The sequence below is a fragment of the Globicephala melas genome, chromosome 8 (genome assembly GCF_963455315.2).
Source record: "Globicephala melas chromosome 8, mGloMel1.2, whole genome shotgun sequence".
Classification (NCBI taxonomy): Eukaryota; Metazoa; Chordata; class Mammalia; order Artiodactyla; family Delphinidae; genus Globicephala; species Globicephala melas.
Genome location: NC_083321.1, coordinates 100,181,381 through 100,208,468, shown reverse-complemented (window position 1 = coordinate 100,208,468; position 27,088 = coordinate 100,181,381). Strand labels below are relative to the sequence as shown.

At 39.9% G+C, this 27,088-nt stretch overlaps 1 protein-coding gene across 1 annotated transcript in view; it reads left to right on the top strand.

Moving 5' to 3' along the window:
• CDON (cell adhesion associated, oncogene regulated) overlaps window positions 1–27,088 on the top strand; it is a 100,625-nt gene that overhangs the window by 27,257 nt on the left and 46,280 nt on the right. The window contains exons 3-9 of the mRNA XM_030840688.2: window positions 12,832–12,968; window positions 14,779–15,051; window positions 16,317–16,463; window positions 17,358–17,501; window positions 18,135–18,422; window positions 20,711–20,980; window positions 25,279–25,632. Coding sequence (XP_030696548.2) covers window positions 12,832–12,968; window positions 14,779–15,051; window positions 16,317–16,463; window positions 17,358–17,501; window positions 18,135–18,422; window positions 20,711–20,980; window positions 25,279–25,632 — 1,613 coding nt within the window. The remainder of the gene's footprint in view (window positions 1–12,831; window positions 12,969–14,778; window positions 15,052–16,316; window positions 16,464–17,357; window positions 17,502–18,134; window positions 18,423–20,710; window positions 20,981–25,278; window positions 25,633–27,088) is intronic.

The window sequence follows — 27,088 nt, the reverse complement described above, 5'->3', positions numbered from 1 at the left end:
TCTCTTCTGAATCTCACCAACAAAACAAAAACTCCTCAAGTTGTGCATAGGAGCCAATAAGTCCTTAAAATTCCAGCTTACAAGGTACATGGATGTATCAACATACAACATGTATTCTACAAATGTCAGCTATGACATGAATAGTGTGATATGAAGTATTTAAGAAATGTATCAGAACTTAAATATTCAAATGAGAATTGTGTCTTTAAAGAAGTCCGTCTCTTCAGGAAGCTGTATATTTAATCTCACGTTGCTGTTATTGTACTGAGTAATTTGAGGTTCTTTTGGAATTATCTTTACTTCTTACGGCACTTTAAAAAAACTTTTGGTGTTCTTGAGTTTTTTGGAAATAACCATTAATGAATTCATTGGGTGATGCTGATAGAGTTAAGACTATGTGGGGTTAAAAATCAGGTGTAATTATAACCTAATGAGATTATTTTTATACCTTGTTTATACATGGACACTGAAAATGATTAACAAAGGATTTTCAGAAAAGTTTTGCAAAGAGGAGCATCGTTAGAATAAGTTTATCTGTCTTCCCGTTTGGGTCTATCTGCTGCTACGGCGTTCCAGTGGTATCTGTGTGTGTTGTATATGTGTGTGTGTGTCTCCTGTATCAGTGTGTCCTTGAATCCTTTCTTTAGACCATCCTGTTTACTGTTGCCCAATATAATGTCACGAAGCAGCTGCTCTTGCTTGATACACGTGCAGCCCAGCAGAGTTGTCCCAACAAGCTTTGCTTCATTTCTGGTGGACAGGCTGGACCCAATGCTAAAACTGCGTCTCAGGCTCTCCAGTTGGACTAAAACTTCATGCTATATTGTGCTGTGTTTAGAAAGATATCTCAGTCTTAATTGATCTCTTTTTCTGTTTTCACTTCATCTAGGCATTGTATCTTGATCATTTCTTTGATTTTATCTGTCTATCAAAGCTTCCGGAAATGCAAGTTTTCTTTCTACAGACCAATGTGCATTTTTACTTATTTTCAGGTTTCTCAATCTGTTTGTGGGGATTGCGTACTAACTGCACAGGAATCTGTGACTGGCTTGTGTGCCAACTTATGAACGTGTTTGAAGAGTCCCATTCTCAGTGCTTGGTGCACAGACACGGTGCTGTGACAGCTTTGATGAAGCCGTGTCTGACCTAATTCCCATCACCAGCTTGAACAAAGCAGGCCTCCTGAGAAATCTAGACCCCTTCAGTTAATTTATGCAGCCAAGTTTAAAGATGGAAGAGGTACTTGGAAACTAGTATCGCTATGTTCCAGGTCTCTAGGAAACTCATAATTCAGCAGGTCATATAATATAAAAATCATCCTGAAGGAGGTCCAGTGCTCAACCAGCATTATTCAAGTTTGTTTGCAGCAAAGATATTTTTTCTTAGATTTCTAAATTTTTCTTATTTTGCTTTTTCCTCAGTGTTTGTATACATTAGAATATATTTCATGGAAACGAGTTGCTCCTTCAGTTCTTATTTCCTTGTTATGAAAATGCAATCTAAACCAAACCCCATGAGGGTGTCTTTCATCATGGCCTGGGAAAATTTGTTCCATTTGTTAAGGTCTGAGCAAGGCATTGGCCTTATTAACAACTCTATTAATTTTATTACCTAACACATCATCTAGAGCTCTTCTTTAAATGTCGTCACTTTCCTCCTCCTCATTCTCCATCAAAGGCGGTTAGCCAGGTGTCTGTCTGGATCTTTATAATATCACCCTGTTCAGGGTTAGCTGGTTCCTTGCAAACTTAAGATTTTGCATTTGGCATGTGTTTTGCGGTTCCCGTCGCTCTCTTATTTTTTCCCGTGAAGCCAGTTCCGATGACAAACCTGAACATCTACTGAGAGTTGGATCTGTGGCAAGTGTTGATTCTGTGATGCTTGCAGAGTAATCCCCTTGAAACTTGCTGTATTCTGTGTTTTTAATAATCTCTCCCGAGTCACTTTTTAGAATTTCACTGTCTGTATGCAGCTGTGCTTTTAAATATTTGTAACGCTCCTGTACAGCTCACTGTGGATGCCAGAATTATCTTATCTCTGCAATTCTTGGTTTCCTGTGCTCTAGAAGCAGGAAGAAATAGCCTCTTTGAAAGACAGTGGAACAGGAACACTTGACTTTTTTTTTTTTAAACACACAAATATTGTGAATAGAACCCAACTGGCTCTCACTCAGACCCCTTCCCTTTCGGAGTGTAATTAAGACCACATTGACTCCTATTGCAGCTGGCAGCCCCTCACTGTTGCCTTTTTCTGCTTGTGACCTTTGATCTCCGTGACCTTTCCTGGGGTTAGTCCTAGGCCCTTTTCATTGTGTTGGAGCTGAAGTGGCTCATGTGGAGTTGATTATTTCTTTGCTCGTTTGGCCTTTTTTGGTGCCATAACTCCAAGTCACTTCCATTTTCTTCCTTGACTTTTGATGGTCCACAGTGAAAGGAAATGCTTCTGCAAGCAGCAGGATCAGTGTGCATGCTTGGCTGACTTGATTGAGACTCAGGAGAAGTGGGGGAAGGTTGTGAAGTCTGTAGGTGTCAACGTTTTAAAAAATGTTCAGCCTCCTGACTGCGTGATCCTTCCGAGCTCATGAAGCGGGGACCGCCGAGAGTGCTGCATTTCTCACGGCAAGGAGGACTGAGTTCTGGTGAGAAGGGAGTTCTGCCAGTTGTTGACCTGGCCTGGGTGTTGGACATTCTGCAGCTCTACTTTCACAAGATATATACGTTCCTCGTCCTGCGTCCCAGCTATGAGGCAGGTCGGAGGACGCATCCTTGTCGTTGCACATGACTGCTTGAAGGGATTCTCTAGTCTCTAAAAGCACCGAGAATAGCCCCCAGAGATGAACATGCTGACTCTTAGAGGGTGTGTTTGTTGCCACCGAACTTAGGAAAGCACTTTCTTCCCTTCTCCTTTCCTCCGCCTCCACCTGCCCCTACCCACGCCTCCAGTCAGACCACTGAAGGATGCCTGCCAGCTGTTACTCTCATTTCTCGGGACCCCATGTGGGCAGCATGAAGACTGTCACTGATCAAAGGCTTTAGTGAAGGAATGCGTCTGGTTACCCTACACTGTGGTACCTTTGAAAGGTATATGGGTGTGAAATTCAGCGACATTTGGAAACTCATTTTTAGGAAGTCTGAGTGTCTGATTCCATCCCTGGAATATCATTTTCTGTCTTTTCCTTTTTGGTTACAAAAATCTTTTTTATTAGTAGTATTGATAATATGAGTTATTCTGAGTGAGGAATGGCTACCCCTTGAAAGGCGATTGTATTGTATTTTATTTTTAGGCTTCAGCTCGAGGCCCCTCCCCCACAGGGATAACAGTTCCTCTGTGTGCAGACGCCTCCCTCGTCTCTCCTAAGCACTCAGGCTTCTTTCCGCTTGCCTGCCAGGTCTTTCTTAGAGTTTCTCTTCTCTCCAACTCAGCTCATTAGCTCCACACCTTAAGATGCATCCTCTCCATTCTCCAAACAGCAACAACAAACCACGGAGAGCCCTGCTGCTTCTGTGCGTTTCCTGTCTTAGTGAAGGCACGGCATCCACGAACTCGCTCGTCCAAATGAGAGATCCGGACAGCAGGTTTCATGCCTTTCTTTATGGCCGAAGCAGTAGGGAAACAGAAGTGGACAGACGATGGATTCCAAAGATGTCTAAGAAATGTATTCCTTCTCAATGCACATCATTCACTATCCAGGTCCTATTCAATTCTACCTCCTAAATATGGCTACACAAAAATTCACCAATTTTGATAAGTCTTTTTTTAAATGCACGCTGATGTGACAGCTGTCACGTACAATCTAACAAAATTGTTTCGAATGAAGTTAAAGACAACTAAGTGTTAGAGCCATCTTATGGAAAAAACTGGATGAACCTTTTGGCCAACCCAATAGCTTTTAAATATGTCCATGTCTTAACACTTTTTAACTCTTTTACACTTATCCCCTGATATTTCTCTAGTACAGGTCCCCGTTCTCTTTCACAGCAGCCTCCTAACCCTCTTCAGTCATCCGCCACATTGCAGTGTAAATGATTTTTCAAAGGCACAAGTCTGATCTTGTCCCTGGCCTGCTTCAAAGCTGTTCATACTCCTCTCTCAGGAAAAAAGCCAAGCACCCTAACCTGATTTATTTTGTTCTTTATGCTCTAGCTTCTACTCACCTATGTGCCTTACCTGTCACCTGTCAATCCCGTCCTTACTCCCCTCTCCAGCCCATTCTTCCTTGCTCTCTGCCTCTGGTTCTGCACACAGACTCTTCCTTCTGCTTGGAAGACGTCCCTCCCCTTGCTTGTCCTCCCTCCTCCCGAACTTCTCCACCTGATTCACCGAATCATCGTTGCCTCTGGGAAGTCTTCTCAGCCGCCGAGTCTTGGTTGGGTAACCCTTCTGTTTTCCCTGCAGCACCTGTACTTGCTTTATTCTGGGGCTCACCTATCCCTTCCTCACTTACGCACTTTAATTCCTGAAAACCTTTATTTCCTAAAAGCCTTGCTGCTGCTGCTTTCTTTTTTTTGCCATGCCCTGTGGCTTGCAGGATCTTAGTTCCCCGACCAGGGATTGAACCGGGGCCACGGCAGTGAAAGCACTGTGTCCTTACCACCGGCCCGCCAGGGAATTCCACTAAAAAGCCTCGCTTCTTAGTGAAAGCCATTTTCATTGATTTTGGTGGGAAAAAAAATCATGTGTTCCCTCCCAAACCAAGAGAGCTACACTGCTTTCACAGATAGAAAAATAAATCAACTAAGCAATAAAAACAAATTTGTGTAGGTGATAAACAATATTTTGAAAGTAAATGAATAGTTTGTTCCTAAATATATTGCAGTGATTTTATTGTCCTCAGCAAAGGAGAAAGAGAAGACTTGAGGGTGGTGACTGGTGAAGGAGGGCTGGTGAGGAAGTCCTTCAGAGGTGGGGGAGTCGGGAAGTGGACTTGGAGACAGGAAGTCTTCTAAAGGCATGTAGTTATCTTGCAGTCACATGGCACTTAAAGTTACAGCACACAAAAGCACCTTATGGCGAAATAAAGGCTAAGCGGCGAAGTGTTCCACCAGTTGTGGAAATGATGCATCCCCGCTGGTGGGTGTGTCTTTGACCGAAGCTGTAACATCAAAGTTCCATTGTTTAGTTTCTGATTGAAAAAGTTATATAAAAGTTTATACCAAATAAAAAGAAGCCATCTGCAACATGGAATAACTTCACAGGAGCCCCTGTGGCAAAACATTTAGTCATTCTGTTAGGTGAGGCTGTGTTTGAACAGCTTCTTTAGTTGTCACCTGTCCTCACCTGACTCAAAACCTCCTGAAGGCAGCTACGCTGCCTGTTTTCTCCCTGGCTAAGTTTCCAGCATAGCACAGCGCCTGACACGTAGTAGGCAGGCGCTAAGTATTTGTTGAATGAAACATGAATTCCTCTGCTTTGAATCCTTCTAATGCTTTTTACTGTCTCATTTACTTATTATCATTTTCTTTATTCCAAAGTTAATTCAAGCCCTCTTTTCCTAATTAGGGTGCAGTATCCTTCAGTTCAGGAATTATACCTTCCTCATCTTCCTCATTTTTGTACCCTCCCAGGATCTTGCCCAGAGTAGATGCCCTACGTATGGAATTAATTGACTGGATGAATATTTCTTGGAAACAGTAAGATTCTTTGAGAAATCTGTGCAGGAAATGTTTGCTTCTTAGCTAAATTATTCAAATATTCAGAATGAAGAAAACTTTGAGAGGAGATTTAAAGCTGGATGTGATTAAGGTCAAGGTGGTTCAATAGGTTAAAAAAAAGTATATATTGTGTTGGACTTCCATAACTGAAATTGTGCTGAATTAATCAGTACCTAATAAAAAAAATTAAAGTAGACATGCTTTATTTTTTCTTTTGTTTAGTTATTTCTGAAAACTCATTTTTTCTCAACAATTGAGAAATAGGATGTTTTGAAATAGAGGGTTTGAAAGTAAGAATCAATCTTTTTTTTTTAAGAAGGAAATTACTATTTCATGAAGAAAATGATGCCTTTAAAAAAGAAAACTAAGTTAAAGAATTTTCTATTTTGAAGAACAATACTGATCCCAAAGCTGAGTTTTTGTTCACAAATTAATCCCAGTTATTCCCTAAGCCTCAAAGAAAACTATAAGAAAGTCTGATATAGGAGTCTAGGGAGGGGATAGTTCAGAGAGACAGCTTTGATCATCCTTAGGAAAGCAAAGGCGTTCCTTTAAAAACAGAGGAATCAAATCTAGAAATTCAGGACTTTCCCCAAAGGATTATTCTGGCAGCATGTTGAAAAGGGGTTATAAAAGCATGAAGTTCACAACCTGAACAATAAGTTAAGTAAATGTTAGGGAACTATTTCCTTTCTTATTCTGAGACGAGGCATACCTTTAGCTTCCCTTTGCCGACAGAAATTCTCTTAAGCCTGGGATGGCTTAAAAGTACAGTTTGTAATGCAAGACAAATTGCCTTCTCTGTAGGCATGCAGGAAAGGCTTAGAGAAAGCCCTGTAACTCAGGAGATACCAGCTAGTCTTTAGGCCAGGACTCAAGGAGCAGCATTTGGGCCATATGAGAGTGGGGAATGGGGAGGAGAATGGGTAAAAAAAAGATTTTTACCGCATGGAGGAAAGAGTTATCCCCTGATCCTGATTTGTAGGTTGAATGGGATACTACACTTAGCTGTTCTTTTTCTTGTTCTTTTTTTTTTTTTTTTTTTTTGTACTGTGAAGAGACTGTACTACCAGGTGCTTTCTTGGGAGCAAAGTGACCACTGAGCATCTTCTCAGACACTTAAGTCAGCCACTCAGAACTGCAGTGAAAATAATGGATGTTGGCCTTTAACTTCCTCTGAGTATAAGAAGGAGGTAGAAGAACTTCCTCATGACCATGTTAATTCCTTCTGAGACCAGTGAGTTGGATAAGCCTTGATGGTTCTGTTTTTCACATGGGAAATTGATCAGGCCTTTGCCAATGTCCAATAGTAAGACAAGATCAAACCCAATTTAAAGTCCAAGTCCTTGAGTTATTTTACTACCTCTAGTAGTTTAGGGACGTAGGGGTATATATATGCTTAATGGACACGGAAAGCAGTAAGCAAGAGAGGATAATGGTTGGGAATGAATGGTAACTTACTATTTTGAACGCCAGCAAATCTTGCCAGAAAGCGTCTGTCAGCAGTTCTTGCGTACAAATTGCTTTTCAGACAAATACACGTTATAAATTAAAATCACACAGTATAACAACCTCAACACACAACCCCTTAACTTACTTGAAGTGAATTTTGGGTAAAAAGCAGAGATTTTTGTGTCCATGGTGTTTTTTGTAATTGAAAGTTCAGAGATGGACAAGGTTTGATCAGGGTAGCCTGCGGTGTCCATTATTGTTATTCTTTCTGCAGTTACTTTCATATAAATTTCGAATATTGTTAGAGAAACCCCTAACAGATTAGACAGTGAATGTTGCTTTATGCCCTATAAAATATTTTAATTAATTTCTCAAATTCATGTTTGATATCCACACTTCGCTTACCTCAGTGTAAGGAAATAAACAGTCTGCTGGTGAGCAGGGGTCCCCCCACGTGCTGGTGGCGGTTGATGGGGATCAACTTGTGCCTTGTTGCCATCTTTTTGGACGACAACCTCAACCATCTATATATTTAGTCTTAAAAATGTTTTTACTCCTTGGCCCAATAATTTCACTTTTAAAAGTCGGTTCTAAAGACATGCTTAGAAGAGCAGTTAAAGATTTATGGACAGAGATACTCACAGCAGTATTATCTGTAATAGCGAAAAAACCCCACAAAACCAAAAATATACGTATGCACACACATGTAAAAAAGTGGAGCCTAACCAATAGGGAATGGCTAAGCAAATTAAGTGTTGATACCTACATTCAATAAGTATCTATAGCTGTTACAAATTATGTTTATGAAAAATTTTAATAAACATGATCATTAGGTGATAAATGAAAAAAGCAGGATTTAAAACTATATTCCATATATATTATGATCTTCAGTTATGTAAATATACACCATATGAAAAGGATTAGTTGAAAATGGATTGAGATATTGATGTGTTACCTTTAGGTGATAGAATTGTCATGCTTACTTGCCTTGTTTTTGTACATTCATTCCACATTTTTATGCTAAATGTGTGATTTTCTTTGTCATTGAGTATTTGTAGAAACTTTCTGTTAACAATTTTCTACTTGATAAAATAGCATATTCACTGTAGAATATGTGAAAGAAAACCTTGAATATTTTGTTTAGAATATCACCTGGCATTATGTTAACCACATTGGATGCTTAAAAAAATATTCTAAATGAGAAAAACACTGCAGTCTGAAAAATGGCAATGTAATTTAAATCAGAATTCTGTTTTATCTGATATGATTTAAATCCAAATTCTGTTTTGAATTTTTACATGAGAATATTTGAATGGTACGTATGCTAGAACAGAGGTCAGACAGCCTTGGCAAGTGATGTGTGGTGGGGTGGGCTGGTGTCCTCTTACTGTGGACCTTTTCTCCGCTGGCCACTGTTTCCAGATCAGAAAAGGAGGATGGGATAACAGTTTCTATGCAGAGGAAATTAGGGCTGTTTTCTCCCTTGCCAAGGTAAATTTTTGTGGGTAAGAAAGATGCCATACGTGCTAAAGCCACTGATCTGTGTGTGAGAAGATGGCAGGAACCTTGTTCAGTTATGATAAACTTGGCCAAACAAATTGTTCATTTGCGAGCAGTGCAGGGAAATGATACATATTTATATGTATGTGTATATAAATTAAAAATATATAAAATTTGTATATACTTATATACATTTATAGTATACACATATATTTATGTATAGATGTTAGATATGTATGTTAAAATATATTTTTTGTTTTCCAATAACTTAACTAGTCAAGTAGCAATAGCACTAATATTATTAAGACATTTCCTCTTTCGACAAATATAGTACTTTTGAAAGTGACATAGTATTGAATAACTTTCCAGCAGTGCTAATGCATATACCCTGACTTATACATCCTCTAACCCTCCTTATGGTCAGGGATGTTTGTTTGTGAGGTTGGACCTAGGTTGCTCTTGGTGGCTGTTGAATATAATTTCAAGCCACCTGACCCGTAGAGCAACAGAACCCAGGTTGTTGTCCTGAATATCACAATTTTCTAACAAGCTGAGCAGGCTTGCCACAGAGAAATATAAACCAAGTCAACAAATATTTAGTCAGTGACTGTGAGGGTCATAATTTCTTTCCAACCTCTCAAATCAACTGACAGCACGTTAACCTAATAGAAAGATAGGCACATTCCTGTGTGATAATATTTAGGTAGCAATAATGAGCTGTGATGTTTTAAAGGACAGCTGTAAAGTAACTCACTAGATCACGTGCTGGGGTTAAAGTTGACTCTGGAATTTGTTTCACTGCTTTTCAATAAATAAATAGTCGAGGAAAGATTTGGCAAAAGGAAGAAACTCTCTTCCTTGTCCTCAGGAAGGTGCCTCCTGTTAACAAGTTGTTTGAATGTTTACTCTGCCGTGACTGCTTAGCAATGGTGTGTCAGTTCTTACCCTTGAACCAAGGGAAGAATTCAAATAAACCAAAAAGGTTTTCACACAGCTGGCCCCTTCTGCCAGCGGGTGGTACCAGAGTATTTTCTCCCACTTTTAGAAGAGCTCAGCAAGGGCTTCCCTGGTGGCGCAGTGGTTGGGAGTCTGCCTGCCGATGCAGGGGACACGGGCTCATGCCCCGGTCCGGGAAGATCCCACATGCTGCGGAGCCTGCGCGTCCGGAGCCTGTGCTCCGCAATGGGAGAGGCCACAACAGTGAGAGGCCCGCGTACCGCGGAAAAAAAAAAAAAAGAGCTCAGCAAGAAAACATTTAAAAGGCATTCCTCGAACTGATAGTCCACGATGTAGATAAACTTGAGTTTGCAACTTGGAGATTTTGGAGTACCTGGTGTAGAGAAGTGAGCAGATCCTGGGAGATATTTGATTTATTCAAAGCCATACTTAAGGTGCCTTACTTTGTATTACTACCCAGTTTTATCAATGGTTAGAATTAACCTTTCTTTTCACAGATGAGTACACACGTAGAATTCTCATTTCTAAAATGTCATTAATGTAACTCTGGCATTACATTTTGTTGTATTCTGTAGTCAGATTCTGTGTCCTGGCCAAGCAGGAATGTAGGGGAGAATTTGTCGACACAATAACCACTCTTTGGATCTCTAGCCTAGCATGGTGCCTGGCATACAGTAGGTGCTTACTTTATGTTTGCTAATTTTTGAAATCATATATATGAATGCATAAGTGAATGAAAGAATAAAAATATAGCTAGGTTACACTGAATTCAGTAGAGATAACAGTTCTCATTAAATACTACTCTCTAAGGTACTTCTGGGAATTACATTACATTAAGGTATTCCTTTCATTTTAAGAAACATCAAGTGCCTCTTTTCTGCTAGGCATTAGAATTTGCAAAGTTGGATATGACATCATTCTTGCCTTCAAAGAGGACATAGTTATGTAACCAGGTAAATTGCAGAGCGCAGTAGTGAGTGCAGTGGTAGATAGTGACCAAGGTGTAGGAGTAGCACAGAGAAGGAATGAACCATATCTGGAGGATGGCATGGACCTTGTGAATATTGCTAATTTATTCATCTTGTTTACTTTCCATCTCTCCCACAGAATGTAAGGTATACATTTTTGTCTGTTACTTATTTTTACTTACATATATATTTAAGTGCTCTATCTCCAGCTCTTAGAATAGTACCCATCATATAATAAACATTCAGTAAATATTTGTTGCATGAATGAATAATTTTCCTTCCAAAAGGAATTTACCAATTATATTTCACCAACGAGATATTATAGTGATTTTTACGCACATCCTTACCAGTGCTGGGTTTTGTGAAACTTTTTTAACTTTGTAAATGTGTTATATTATCTCTATATTAAAAAAACACATAAACAAACATTTCCATGGCTGCCATCCATCCATCCCCAGCAATTCTCTCTGTTTTTCTGCTGCCCTTTTATAGCAAATCCTTGAAGGAGTTTTCTGTGCCTGTTTCTTCATTTCCTCCCTTCCCATCCTATCCTGAACTGATCAGACTTTTGTCCCTTCTCCACTGAAACCGTTCTTGCTATATCACCCATGGTCTTCTTCATGGCTTTCTGATGCCATCTTATCTTACTCTGTTTCTCAGCAGTGTTTGAGATGGGTTGATTACTCTCTTCTTCCAGAAATATTTTCCATTTTTCTCCCTAGATGCAACATTCCCCTGGATTTCTTCTTATTTTGTTGGCTACTTCTTCTTAGTCTCCATTATTACTTCTTTCTCCTCTGTTCAGTGTCTAAAGGTTGGAGTATCTTTCCTCCTCTATCATATTTTCCTTAGTGCTCATCTAGCGCCAAGGCTTTAGTACATGTAACACCTGCATTTTCAGCTCTGACTTCTTCCCACAGCTCCAGACTCCTATATGCAACTGTCGACTAGTTACTGGTACTCGGATGCCTCACAGATCTCAGACTTTCCGTGGCCAAAGCACAGCTGTTGAGCAGCCTCCTCTTCAGCCGTTTCCCCTGCTCCAGTCTTCCCCATTTCAGGAAGCAGAACTTTTACTTATTCTGTTACACCAAAAACTAAGAGTTGTCTTTGATATAGCTCTTTCTCTCACACTTTTTTTTTTTTTTTTTTTTTTTTTTTTGCTGTACGCGGGACTCTTACTGTTGTGGCCTCTCCCGATGCGGAGCACAGGCTCACGGGCCCAGCTGCTCCGCGGCATGTGGGATCCTCCCGGACCGGGGCACGAACCCGTGTCCCCTGCATCGGCAGGCGGACTCCCAACCACTGCGCCGCCAGGGAAGCCCTCTCTCACACTTTTTATCCAAACCTTCATCAGCTTGGTTTAAGCTTTAGTGTATGTTCTGAAGCCGGTGATTTTCCTCAGCACCTCCACAGCTGACTCACTGGACTCACCCACCACGTGCTCATCTCTCTCCCCAGCGATCTTGTAACTTCTCACTTGGTCTCCCTCCTCCATCCCGGCCCCACTTCAGTCTAGTCTCCATCAGCCAGTGATCTCCTTAAAGCATAATGAGATCCCATCCCTCCCTTCTCTAAGTCCTCCAAGGGTCTGCCATCGCATTTAGAATAAATGCCAAAACCTTCAGCGTGGCCTTTGAAGCTGGGCAGGGTCTAGCCCGGCTTTCCTGTGTGCTCTCTACTTGGCTCATCCCACTCTCACCACAGTGGTCTTTGGATTTCTGCAGACAAACTCGATCCCCACACAAGCCTGCCCCTGGTATTCTCTGCACAATCCATGAGTCCCCCATCTGAACAAAGGGAAGAAAACCAGGAGTACCTGACTCATAGGCTTGTCGTGAAGGTTCAGTTAATATATGAAAAGCACTGAGATGGTGTCTGGCTCGTACAAGCACTATATAAACGTTAGTTATTATTTTGTTGTTATTGTTTCTGTTTTAAGGAACATAGAGGAGGAATGCATCTGAGTTGTGTTGAGTTTTAGATGGTTGTGAGATGTACAAAGAGAAAGGCGCTAAAGGCCGTTATGTATTCATTTGGAACGATTGGTTCTGTGTAAAATAAGTGTCTTAGTATCTTGGAAGAATGAGCAGAATTTCTAACTTTAATTTAACGTCTAGAGATTAGCTTGTGAATTGGGAAGATGTGGATCATTGAATGCCTTGTATTTGACGCAGTCTATGTGGAGCTTTCAAAATAGAGGGCAGCCACTGTGTTCATAACTCGGGCTGGCTATTCAGATAAAAAATTCCAACTGTTTTTGTACTTTAGAATTTCTTCCTTTTTTTTTTGATGTCTTTTAGTAAGCCAAGGCCTGGATTTTGCCCTGGAAGTCTGTCCTGCCCGCTTCTGCAATCTGGCGCTATGCATCCAGTTGCTGGACCCTTACAGACACTGCTCTATGTTACTCTCCCGATTCTGTGCTCTTCCGTGAGTCCAGGTAAGAGGAGAAGAATGGTAGTTTGGGCCTGAAGCTTTTCCTCATCTCAATCCTATGAAGAACTTCGACTTTAATGCTTCGACGATAGTGATGGTTTCTAAAGACGTTTCTAAGATTTGTTTGACCAGTGGAATGATTTTAAAACTTTGATTCATTAAGCAAATTAAGGATCTCTTAGGAGTGCTTCTGGGCACTCGCAGGCCTTCCCATCATTGTCCGTATAATTTATTCCTTTTGTTGTCTTGAAAATAAATATTTTCCGAACATGCTTTTTTTCTGTGAGGATATGTTACAAATCTCTGAATTTGGAAATTATGATAGGAATAAAATGCTGACTACACACCACCAAAGAGGAATTTTAGAATCCATATGTAAGAGTACTCAACTTGGAGTGAGAGAACTTGGTTCAAATCCCAGGTCTCTCATGATCTTGCCTAATTTATTACCTAACTCTGGGTTACTAAAAAGCTTAAATGTGTTTATTATTAAATGTATATGTAAGCCTGAGGCTAATTCATGGCCCATATGCATTTCTTTTTATTTTAGATAAGTGTGAAGATTTATATAGGAGTATATACAAATATGGTGATGTTTATTTATTAAGTAATGTTTGTTTATTATCTTTGTTAAAAATACTGTAAGGGACTTAGACTTAGTAAGGGAAAATTAGTAAGGGAAAATCAACTTAGTAAGGGAAAATTGATTTAGTGGTTTTTGTTTGTTTGTTTGTTTGTTTGTTTTTTGCGGTACGCGGGCCTCTCACTGCTGCGGCCTCTCCCGTTGCGGAGCACAGGCTCCGGACGCACAGGCTCAGCGGCCATGGCTCACGGGCCCAGCCGCTCCGCGGCATGTGGGATCTTCCCGGACCGGGGCACGAACACCGTGTCCCCTGCATCGGCAGGTGGACTCTCAACCACTGCGCCACCAGGGAAGCCCGATTTAGTGGTTTTATTTCTGGGTTTTTTTTTGGCTAAATAGCAACCTCAGATTCAGTCAAGGCATTTCCTTTAATCTTTATTTCTGGTAAAATATCCTATAAAAGTAGATTCAGAAATTTATTATTTTTTTCTTTTAACTATTTTATTACACCAGATTATTAGTATCCCTGTCCCCTGCCCTCATTTTTGGGTGGAGGGGAGGGATCTGTTTTGATACTTGAGCGCAAGAACCCCTCTCCCCCAAGTTACTGGAGGAATAGACATAACAAATGAAACTATTCCAAACACCAAATAAAAATATTACGATTGATACCCCGTTTATCCTCATATCCCCAAAAGGATAGACTTTGTATTTCGGTGTGGCTTCCTAACTTTCTACTTCTGCGTTCTTAAAAGTTGAACATTACTTATATTAAAGGGAAGTAGTCAAATTATTTTGAGAAAATAATTTGCTCTTAAAGTCAAACCCTGTTGGTAATATGGAAGAGAATTCTTTTGATTTTGAAAGTCATCTTCTCTTTTTCAGATTCTTAATTTCCATTTTTTAAAAGCTACTTCATTAGAAGAGCAGTTTACCATTTCTCATTTATAGAATTAGTATTTTGTTTTATTTATATCATAAGGATTCTCATCTGTGCTGCCCTAACTGTTAAGTTCTCCATTGGTATGTTGCCTTCTTTCTTCCAAAATATAAGAATGTTCCTAGAACGCTTACAAGCTCTCAGGACCATAACGTATAAAGTAAGGGATTGCCTTTCGTTTTGTAGATTCAGATGAAGTATATTAAACTTGCTCTTCTTTCTCTCTCCCCTTGTCTCCTCTTCTCTCCCACTCCCCCCACCCCTTTGCACACGGGGACTGTTCCCTTGTAGACTTGGCACCTTATTTTATTTCTGAGCCATTGTCTGCCGTCCAGAAACTTGGTGGACCTGTAGTACTGCATTGTTCTGCTAAACCTGTGACTGCTCGTATCTCATGGTTGCATAATGGAAAAAGATTGGACAGAAATGTGGAACAGATTAAGGTTCACCAGGGGACGTTGACTATCCTTTCTCTTAACCCCTCCCTGTCGGGTTATTACCAGTGCATTGCCAACAATAGCATTGGCGCCGTTGTGAGTGGTCCTGCAACCATATCGACTGCAGGTGAGTCTGATTTTGTGCTGTTACAGATGCTTTTTTCCTGAAATTACTGTTAATACTTGCATTTTTTTGAGTACTTGGAGGAGCGTGGGCTTTGGAGTAAGACACGTATGCGTTCTCATCCCAGCCTTGACACTCGCTGTGTGTTTAACCTGGGGGACGATACTTGAGCCTTGCTTAGTGTCTTCCTCTGTATCAAGGGATCTGGACATTATTTTGTGCAGCGTTAGGACAATTTTCTAACGTGAATCTGAATTTCTTTGTGAGTATTTAAAAGTCCTTAATATCAACAACCAAAAAAGCTGTTGTCCGCTTTGACAGTTATTTCATGCCATCCTTTATCTTTTTTGCACATCTAATTGTTTTATTTGCCTTGATTACAGAGTGATTTTCATGTATTTAATTGAAACCAGGCTAAAGAAGTGGGGTAGAAAAATAACTGTAAGGAAAGGAATGTTGAGTATTGAACTTATGGAAAAATCTGGTATGTGTGGTTTTCTTAGTAAGTTTGAGCCATCTGCCTTTCAAACGGTGATGGCTTCCAGTAATGGAAAGCGTCTTTGTGAGGGCACCCCTATTTACAGAACAAATCTGGATTCCCCAGGAGTAGTGAGTTTGTCATAACTGAGAAGAGTAAATGTTTTGGTAGAGCTGTGACCCGTGGACAGCTCCAAGCCACACACCGGAGGGCTGAATTCCTAGGGGCAGGCTGCAGAGTGCTTTCAGCACTGGCAATAATAAAGAGCCCTTCCATGCAGGCTCCAGCTGGAGTCAACTTAAACCGAGAGAAATTGAGACCTAGTTGGGATATTCAGGTAATTCAAACGATACACTGCTTTTTTTTTTGATATCCTAGGTTCATTCTTGGAAACCCTTTTATTGCCATGTGAGTAGCTACTAACAGAATAAGGATGCATAGGGAAAGTGAGTTTTGATGAGAGACTGGATTAAGAAGGATTTATCTTGACAGAATGGGAACAATTAGGCTTTATAGTTCTCCCTAACGTTTCAAGAACAGTTTGCTTGCCTTGTAGTCTCCTGGAAGCATTGTCTTCTGGAAAAGGGTGCCATGACTAAGCCCCAGCTCTCAACTGTGCACCCCTACCCCAACTGCTTTCTAAGATAAAAAGATCCTGCTACTTTGGGAACTGGGATTAGCTGCCACAAATGGCCATGGTGCAGATGTTGTTTCTAGCTTTACAATTTCCTTTGGGAAAGAGAGTTCAAATTTACATTTATTTATTTATCTATCTACTTATTTCTTTTAGTTCTTGGTGATTTTGGTTCATCAACAAAGCACGTTATTACAGCAGAAGAAAAAAGTACTGGTTTCATTGGCTGCAAGGTACCAGATAGTAACCCCAAAGCTGAGGTGCGCTATAAAATCCGGGGAAAGTGGCTGAAACATTCCACAGGTGAGACCTCTTACGACAAGCCAAGGGCACCCAGAGAACAAATGTGATTAACCAACTACCGTTAAGCTCTGTGTGCTAGGGGCTGTAGACACAGAAACACATAAGATATATTGTGTCTACTGTTGGGAGTCAAGTGGAGTAGTTTAGACACATGGTTACAGTATGAAATAGAACATAGTACAGAAGACAGTACAGAAATGATTACAACCCCGCACCCCCGAGGCTCACTCCTTCAACTCATTCAGGAATCTACTCAGATATCACTTCCTTTGAGAAGATCGCCCTCATGGCACTATCTGAAATGATGTGCTGTGTTGCTCTGTCCACTTTATTCAACTTCGTTTTCCGTAGCCCTGTGTCATACATATGACTGTCTGCTTATTTGTCGTTTGTCCCTTTCTCTGCCGCCTTGTTCCTGCATCGGAGCACTGGCAGCATGAGTGCAGGGCTTGCTTTATCTGCTCGCTTCATTGTTGTATCACTTGTGCACAGGCCATTGTTGGCAGAAAATAGGGTCTCAGTACGTATTGTTGAGAAGAAATGAATGAAGACGTGAATGACTACTGGGTGGTCAGTGCTGCAGGCAGGGGTTTGCCCAAAGTGGCAGCTGCGGTCGTTGTATCTTTGTCTAAATATGTTTCTTGTGCTGTGGTGTTCTCAGGGAGTGATCTGTTGCCGTGGGGCTCTGATGGGTTTGATTCTGTTACTGTAGTGCTGTTGACTTTTTTTGTTCTGCTTTGACTTTCCTTTTCCTTCATTTAATGGATTTTCCCCGATTGCTTATTTGCTGCTCATGTCACGTCTACATTTAAAGCGTAACTATCAACCTTTGTTGGTCTTAACTTGCATCCTTCATAAAGAGAGAGGCCTAACTGCATTCCCTTCCTTCCTCAGAGAATTACTTAATCCTTCCATCAGGGAATCTTCAGATTTTGAATGTATCCTTAGAGGACAAGGGATCATATAAATGTGCAGCTTTTAATCCTGTCACACATGAATTAAAAGTTGAACCCATTGGCCAAAAGCTCCTTGTGAGTCGTAAGTATTTGGGGGAATCGTGGTCACTGGGAAGAGTCCTCAGAAGCATTTCTCATAAAAAGTTGGGAAGCGGGAGTTCCTTTTTCTTTCAGATCCTGTTTGTTTATCACGAGAAAGTCTTTACATGCAGAAGTGCATTATAGCATAGTACTGTATATGTTTTAAAAATATAATGACTTCTTAGAAGAGAATTTTGGTCAAGATGACAGGATAGAATTCATGTGGAGAACTTTGCCCTTTGCTCAAATAAAAAGAAATTAGTGAGCAAATATCACTTTGTATCAGTGGTAATCAAATTGGTGGCTAAATGTGAATTACAAAAAAATATTTATCTGTTCTCTTTGAGATACGATAAGTTGTAGTGGCACCAAGAGTCAAAGCATAGTTAAGTAACAGTCCACATACTTGTTGAGAAATTCAACATTTCCAAACTGCTAATTCAGGAGTAGCTCTAAAGGATCATGAAGTCTTTTAAATTTAATTCTCAACTGAAAATGATTTAGTTACCAAACAGGACCTCATAGTGTAAAGGAGAATAAATGGGAAGATGGGGAAGCTCACAGCTTTGCTAAGGAAGAGGGTGGAAGTGAATACATAAGAATCATGATTTTTTATTTTCCCTTCTTTCTCCAGGCCCTTCTTCAGATGACTTTCACATTCTTCACCCCGCCCTTTCACAGGCATTAGCTGTTCTCTCTCGTAGCCCTGTGACCCTGGAGTGTGTGGTAAGTGGGATCCCAGCTTCTCATGTGCACTGGCTGAAGGACGGTCAGGACGCTGTGCCTGGAAGCAAGTGGAGAAGGTTGTATTCGCATCTTGCCACGGACAGCATTGATCCGGCGGACTCCGGCAACTACTCCTGTGTGGTGGGAAACAAGTCTGGAGACACCAAACACGTGACTTACGTGGTGAATGTACTTGGTAAGACGTTACTTGTTAAGTGTTTTTTCAAGTCAGGCTATTTTTCTGGTCTAACTGATATTTGAGTGGAAGATCTATTTGTGAACCATACATGGAATAGAGGCTACCTAGAAATAGCTACCCCAGTACCAAAATGAGCTTCATTTCTGTAAAGGACTGCTGAGTTGGGCAGTGTTTCTGGGTGGCACAGAGAGTTTCACCTGGGATGTTCTTGGGAACCTCACCCCCAACCTGGTTACACAATACAGTAAGTCCCCTACATACGAGCCTTCAAGTTGCAAACTTTCAAAGATGCAAACGTGCGTTCCCATGTCTAATCACGTAAGTTAGTTCACGTGTCTGGTGTACGTTGTCACGTGTGTGCATCCTCTACACGTGGCTGTGCTTTTGTGTACTGTACAGTACTATATAGAGTACAGTAGTACAGTATCTTTATTTCAAGCCCAGGATGTCCTGAAGCAAGTGTGAAAGCAGCGGTGGTGTAGCTGGTTCTATACTATATAGCCGATTGTTAGTAGGGTTCCTAAGCTAACTTTGTTGGACTTATGAGCAAATTGAACTTACGAACGCACTCTCGGAATGGAACTGGTTCATGTGTAGGGGACTTATTTACGAGCTGGTTCTTCCTTCTCGATGACGTGGAGGAAAGAGACTGGAATTCAACAGGATGCAAGATTCTGGGCTGTATCAGTGTGTAGTGTCCAGTAATCGTAACTAAGACAGAGTACTGACTAGAAAATGTCATCTCAAAAAGAAATCATTTCATTTTATTTTCCCTTTTGGAATGCTTTCACTATAGCTGGCTCATAAAATTTGTGTTATTTTCACCCATATTTCTATATATACTGTTTATCTCAAAGCTATTCCTTTCTTCCAGCTACCTATCTCACTGTCATGTGTAGCAGCAAAAATGTTTTCCTTTATCAAAACAGATTTTCATGAAAACTGGAAAAAAAAAGTTTTCATAGTAAATGTAGTTTTTGTAAAGCTTCTACACCTGTTTATGTGCAACAGTGGCCTGACATAGGTTACACTGGAATTAATACAAGTGTATGGCAAGTGGGCTTTAAAATTTAATGCTAATTAGGACTAGATTAATATGCATAGTCATTTAATTTGGGCATATGTTACAAATGCGGATACATGATGTACTCTGTCCAGGTAATAAGTGACTTGATGCAGAAAGAAAAAGACAAATACTGTATGCTAACACATATATATGGAATTTAAGAAAAAAAAAATGTTGTGAAGAACCTAGGGGTAAGACAGGAGTAAAGACACAGACCTACTGGAGAACGGACTTGAGGATATGGGGAGGGGGAAGGGTGAGCTGTGACAGGGCGAGAGAGAGTCATGGACATATATACACTAACAAACGTAAGGTAGATAGCTAGTGGGAAGCAGCCGCATGGCACAGGGATATCGGCTCGGTGCTTTGTGACCGCCTGGAGGGGTGGGATAGGGAGGGTGGGAGGGAGGGAGACGCAAGAGGGAAGAGATATGGGAACATATGTATATGTATAACTGATTCACTTTGTTTTAAAGCAGAAACTAACACACCATTGTAAAGCAATTATACCTCAATAAAGATGTTAAAAAAAGTGACTTGATGGATACGAAAGGAAAATTTTTGCCCAGAATACATGTAACCTCAAAGCAGAATTGAGCATAAAAAGAATTTAACTTCCAAATAAGCATTCTTCTGTTTTGGCTTTTGCGTAGTGTGAAATCCAGGGAAATGATTACTTTATTTCAAACAGATCACCTGGAACAAACGCTCAGAGAAGCCAAAGATTAGAAACTCTGCATGTATGTATGTGTGTGTGCATTTGTTGGGTTGGCGGAGGGTGGTTAAGTGGGAGGAGAGATCTATAAAAAGAGGCTATAATGTTTTAGTAACATATGGTTTATCCTATTGGAGGAAAGTAAATACATTTCTAATTTTTTCTTGATGACCATGGTGGATGGGAGAATGTGAGGAAATAATACAATTCGGTTTCAACTAGTTCTTGAGGAGAGTTTGTATGACTCATGTGATAATTTAAAAAGTACATCTTGAGGGCTAGACTTTAATTTATGTTTATTTTATTTTTTATTAAGTTTTTACTGGAGTATAGTTGATTTACAATGTTGTGTTAGCTTCTGGTGTACAGCAAAGTGAATCAATTATACATACACATGTAATCCACTCTTTTTTAGATTCTATTCCCATATAGGTCATTATATTGAGTAGAGTTCCCTGTGCTCTACAGTAGGTTCTCATTAGTTCTTATTTGTTTTATTTTTAGAACATGCTTCCATTTCTAAAGGACTGCAGGATCAGACAGTGTCTCTGGGTGCCACGGTGCAATTCACGTGTGAAGTTCATGGGAACCCAACCCCCAACCGTACCTGGTTTCACAACGCACGGCCCATTCATCGTTCCCCACGACATCTAACTGTGGGAAATAGATTGAAAATCAGGGGTGTTACCATGGAAGATTCTGGGCTGTATCAGTGTGTAGCAGATAATGGGATTGGATTTACGCAGTCTACTGGGAGACTGGAAATTGAAAACGGTAGGCTTTTAGGTCATGTAATCATAGGAGATTTTACTTTACAGATGGGGTTTTGTTCTGGTTAAAAATTAAATCATTTTTACAAAAAAGGAAATAATCCTATCACCATAACAGAGCAGTGTTCATTTTCCATGTTCCTTTCTTGTTGCAGGTAGGCATTTCCATGAAGAAGCAACCTTATTTAATCATGCTCATTTAAAAATTTTTTTTATAATATTTTTTCAACAGATACTGCATAGTTTTGAAAAGGCATAATTTTGAAAAGCACATGGTAGAAGTCTCACTCATGTTCCCCAGCCAGCCAGATTTCTCTTTAGAACTAACGAGTTTTTCATTTTCTTGAATATCCTTGTATGCATGTGTATAATCAATTACATATAACATGTGAGCTTGTGTGCATTTAATGACAATGTCTGTTTTTTTTTTTTTGAACGTAAATGGTGGTAGCATTCATATAAATTACCTTGAAGTTTTCCTTAAAAATTTTTCCTTGAATTTTACCTTAAAAATTACCTTGAACTTTTCACTTCACACATATCTTGGACATCTTCTCATATGGTACATTAAAGAGTATTTTCATTTCTTTTTAAAAATGGCTGCTTAGTCTTCCGTTGTATAGTTGTGATGATTTGACTAGTACCTCATTGATAGCTGTTTCTAATCCTTCACTATTACAAGAAGTCTACAATGGATGTCCTTCTACATAGATTATTTTGCACATGTGTGAATATCTCTAGCATAAATTCCTAGAAATGAACTTGCTGAATAAAAGCATGTATGTCTTGGTAATTTTGATAGATATCACTGCTCTCCAAAATAGTTACTAGTTTACACTCCCACTAGCAATGTTTCCACATATCCTCACCAAGGTGTGGTGGTGTCAAAATTTCTGTTTAGTCTTTGCCAATCTGATAGGTTTTTAAAAAAGTACCTTTTGGGCTTCCCTGGTGGTGCAGTGGTTGAGAGTCCGCCCGCCAATGCAGGGGACATGGGTTCGTGCCCCGGTCCGGGAAGATCCCACATGCCGTGGAGCGGCTGGGCCCGTGAGCCATAGCCACTGAGCCTGTGCTCCGCAACAGGAGAGGCCACAGCAGTGAGAGGCCCGTGTACTGCAAAAAAAAAAAAAAAAAAAGTACCTTTTGATCTATATATTTTTTATTATTATGAATGAAGTTGGGCATCTCATCATGTGTTTATGAGCCATTTGAATTTGCTTTCCTGTGTATTGCCTGTTCATTGTCTTTTGCCCATTTTAAATTAGGTTGTTGGTCTTTTTTCTTTTTTATAGGCGTTCTTTATATATTAGGGAAATTAATCTTTTGTCTGAGAGTTATAAATATTTCAAATTTCAAAGAATCAGGATGATAGAGACCAATTCTCTGAACTTGGTGCAATTAATTTAGATGTTAATAACAAAAAATAATTTTTAAATGGCATGTATTTGGAAACAGAATTATATTTCTCAATAGCTGGGTCAAAAATCATAATGGAAATTTAAAATTCTTTCAATGATAATGAGTGTCAAATTGTGTGGGATATAGGAAAAAGGAACATAGAATTTATAGCCTTAAAGGCTTATAAAAGAAAGCTAGTAAAACTGAAAACTAGTGAACTACGTAAAATAAGAGAATAGATTTAAAGAAAACAGAAGAAAGGAGATAATAAAGATACGGGCAGAAATCAATTAAATAGAAAATGAAGATAAAATAGGATCAGTAAAGATAAAGTTTAACTAAGGAGTTATTCCAGTAATCAATCAGAAAATTTAAAGTATTATTCATCCTATTTAATGAATAAAGGAGAAAAACAATATGATTATCTCCATAGAAGCAAAAAAACATCTGACATAATTCAGTATCTATGATAGACACTTTTAGGAAAACAGAAATAGAAGGAACTTTCTTAACTTGATAGAGTATCTAACAAAAACTCACAGGAAGCATTACTTTTAATGGTGAAATGTTTAAGCATTCCCTTTAAAATCTCTTTTAGTTGTCATCATAGTGGAGATTCGCATCAGTACAGAATGACAAGAAAAAGAAATGAAAGATGTAAGGGTAAGAGAGAAAGAAAACTCAGTCGTTATTCATTCACAGCTGCTATGGTTGTCAATATAGAGAATCCTCAATAGTTTGTTGGCAAATTGTTAGAAATAATAAAAGCTTTTAGCAAGGTGGCTGGATAAAGACCAATAAACAAGAATGTTGCCTTTCTATGTACGAGTGTATTAGCCAGGTTTCTCTAGAGAAACAAAACACAAGAGGATCTATGATATACACATAGGAGGAGATTTATTATAGAAACTGGCTCACACAGGTATGGAGGACAAGTCTGCCATCTACATACTGGAGAAGGAGGGAAGCCAATGATTCAGTTGAGCTGTGGGAGGAGGAGTGATGGTATAAGTCTCAACCTAAGTCCAAAAGCCAGAGGTCCAGGAGCACTGATGTCCAGTGTCCTAGGGCAGAAGAAAGATGGCTCAGCTCATAGAGAGAATTCGCGCTTCCTCTGCGTTTTTGTTCTACTGAGGCCCTCAACGGATTGCATGGTGCCCACCCACATTGAGAGGGCCATCTGCTATACTCGGTTTACCAATTCAGATGCTAATTTCTTCTGGAAACACGCTCACAAACACAGCTAGTTATCTGGGCATCCCTTAGCCCAGTCAAGTTGACACAGAAAATTAACCATTACAATTAGCAACAGACAGAAAAAGTAATTTAAAAGACACTCTAAAAGAAGAAGAACAAGAAAGTGGGGACCTTGCTTTACCAGATATTAGAATATACACAAAAATCTATAGTAATTAAGACAGTGTTGTATTATTGGTGCAGGAACAGACAAATAGACTCTTGGAACAAGACAGAGACCACCAACAAGGATTTGCACTAAGGATTTGACTTAGGTGGCATTGCAGATCACCAAGGGGAGGATATCCATTTCAAGAGTTGATGTAGGATAATTGGTTATCAAAATGGAGAAGAAATTAAATCTCTAACTCACATTGTACACAAAGACAAATTTCCAGTGGATTAAAGACCTATATATGAAAGGCAAAATGGCAAAGTTTTTGAAGAAAATATAGAAGAATCTCTATATGATCTGGGTAAAACTTTTCAACAAGACATTTTAGGCTAATTTTTAAGAAAAGATTGGTATGACTACATTAAAATTAAAGCATCCTTATGTTTTAAAGATACCATTAAAAATGAAAAGCAAAGCAATAAACTGAGAGAAGATGCTAGTAACATATGTAACTAGCAAAAGAGCAGTACCTAGTACTTACAAAGAATTCAGAACCATTACAAAAAGGATAAAGGATCCGATAGGAAAATGGACAAAATGCATTTGACAGAGGAGGAAAAATGAGTGGCAGATAAATATGTGAAAAGATAGTCAACCTCATTAGTACTGAGGGAAATGCAGGTTACGACCCATGAAAGCATTTTACAGTTCTTAGATTAGTAAAAATTCAGAAATCTGATCATTGTTGATAGACTTCGTCAAACACAGGAAGTAGGACTGGAAAAGGAGAAAGATGTGCTGGAGAAAATGTCATTTGTAATCGATATTCCATTGTGAGATCACTTAAAAATACCGCCCCCCCAAAAAAATACCTGAGACCAGAAGGAAAGAGTCGGTGCCACTTGTTTAGAAACAAAACTTTGTTCGTGTATTTGGTCAGAAACATGTTTGTCAACCGTAATTCAGAACAGGTTTTTCTCCCAGGATTTTTGGGATCAGATTTTTGCGCCCTGGAATTGACTGTCTTTTTGAAGGACTATTATTTAGTTTTATACTTCTTTACACCTTTTTCATGTTAAAGTCTGAGGTTTTGGCCTCACGTGTTCTGGATTTACAGTGGTCAGATGCGCTGAGGATGCAAACTGGAAAACTCTCTGTGGATTCCTTTATATACATTCCTTTCTTTCTGAAGGACAGGCAACCTATGTGGGAAATGGCTAGGAGCCCACACGATGAAAAATTCTACTTTTGATTGACTGCTTTACTTGGTGAAAGTTGAGAAGCAAACTAACAAGGAAGGAGATATCTTTGTTCTAATCGTGACTATGATCATTACTACTTGCTAACGACATTGCAAGCACTGTTACTTCAGTGAATGCACATGTTCACCACACTGTTCTGCATGTAAAACACTGTTTAGAAACACACATATAAAAGATGTTTCTAAGACAGCTACTTGCGCACGACACAACATTTACGTAATAGGATGAAATCATTTTGCATTGTAGATACTATAATGTTCTTAATTTACGTGAATTACTTTTTTTTAACAGACAGTGGACTCAAGCCTGTTATAATTACGGCACCAGCAAGTGCAGAGGTGGCCTCTGGAGGCTCCGTGACTTTCTCCTGCAATGCCACCGGGGTGCCGGTTCCAGCCATTCATTGGTACGACAGGCATGGACTGATAACCAGCCATTTGTCTCAAGTTCTTAGATCTAAATCCCGAAAACCACACTTATCAAGACCTGGGGGTTCTGACCTGGAGCCTGTGTACTTCATCATGTCCCAGCCTGGCTCAAGCTCTCTGTATATTCAGGCTGTCACTCGGGAACACTCTGGGAAGTATACCTGCGAAGCTGCAAACGCACACGGCACCACACAGTCGGAAGCCGTCCTCACTGTTGGTGAGTTGCCATTAGTATCTTTTCCCAGGTGAATGGTTTCCTTTGACAGTAGGGGATAAAGTGATTTGAAGTAGATTTCAATGAGTCTAGCAACCTCTAAATATATATGTATTTACCAACAACAGTGAAATGTAGAATTGCATTTTCTGGTATTTGGCCTTATGCGAACCAGATGAACTTTGGTCTCCACTTCTGGTGGGTTTGTTAAGCTTGTAGTTGTTCTATAGGACACTTTCATTTGGGAGCAAGCCCAAGGTATGACCTCTTTGGGGCATTAATACTTTTGGTTTTCTAAGCTGCAAATATCGTTGCAAATATTTTCAGGTGGGCCCTTAGTAAGGATAGTATTCAGTCTAAAGAGTTGGTTTTTATTGGGAATGTTGAGTCCTGTGTACTGTCAAACAACACCCATCTGTATATTTGCCTCAACCGTATTCAAAGTTATTGTTCTAATAGGGTGTATAATATAATACTCTTTTTTTTTTTTTTTTTTTTTTTGTGGTACGCGGGCCTCTCACTGTTGTGGCCTCTCCCGTTGCGGAGCACAGGCTCCGGATGCGCAGGCCCAGCGGCCATGGCTCACGGGCCCAGCCGCTCCGCGGCATGTGGGATCTTCCCGGACCGGGGCACGAACCCGTGTCCCCTGCATCAGCAGGCAGACTCTCAACCACTGTGCCACCAGGGAAGCCCTAATATTCTTTATATTTTACTGATTTGGGGTGATGATGACTTAATTTGGAGTACTGGTATATAGAATATCAGTATTATTCAAATTAATTCAAATTTGACTTAATCCACATCCAAATCTTATATCAGGGGGCATTGGTGAGGGTGCCCCACTCATAGGGCTGGTGTGAGGATTCAAGGAGTCTGTACCTGTAAAGTGCTTAGAATGATGTCTGGAAGTAGAATGCCTTCAATAAATACTACGTATTAAGTTACAATTATTACTATCTAATTATTATTAAATTATAATTATCCCTTCTGGTAGTGTTTAGGGAAGAAGAAATAGTTACTGATACTAGTAGACCTTAATAATCCTTAAATAAAGAAGGTAGTTAAGTGTTGCATAAATTTATACACGCATATGGATGTGTATATGTATGTGTATGTGTGTGTGTTTATATATCTGTTCTGCTAAGCAGAAATAGGGGTGGCTCTGCTCAATGTTGTTGTAGCCGTAAGACAGCTGTCATGCGGGGACTGCTTGGGTATCATTTGGCTGAAATGATTTTCTTTTAAAATTTTTATTTTTTAAAATTTATTTATTTATTTGGCTGTGTCGGGTCTTAGTTGCGGCCTGCGGGATCTTTCGTTGTGGCATGCGGGCTCTTCTTTGCCGCACGTAGGCTGCTCTCTATTTGTGGTGTGCAGGCTCCAGAATGCGTGGGCTCAGCAGGTGTGGCGTGCGGGCTCAGCAGGTGTGGCGCACAGGCTCAGGTGCCCCGCGCCACAT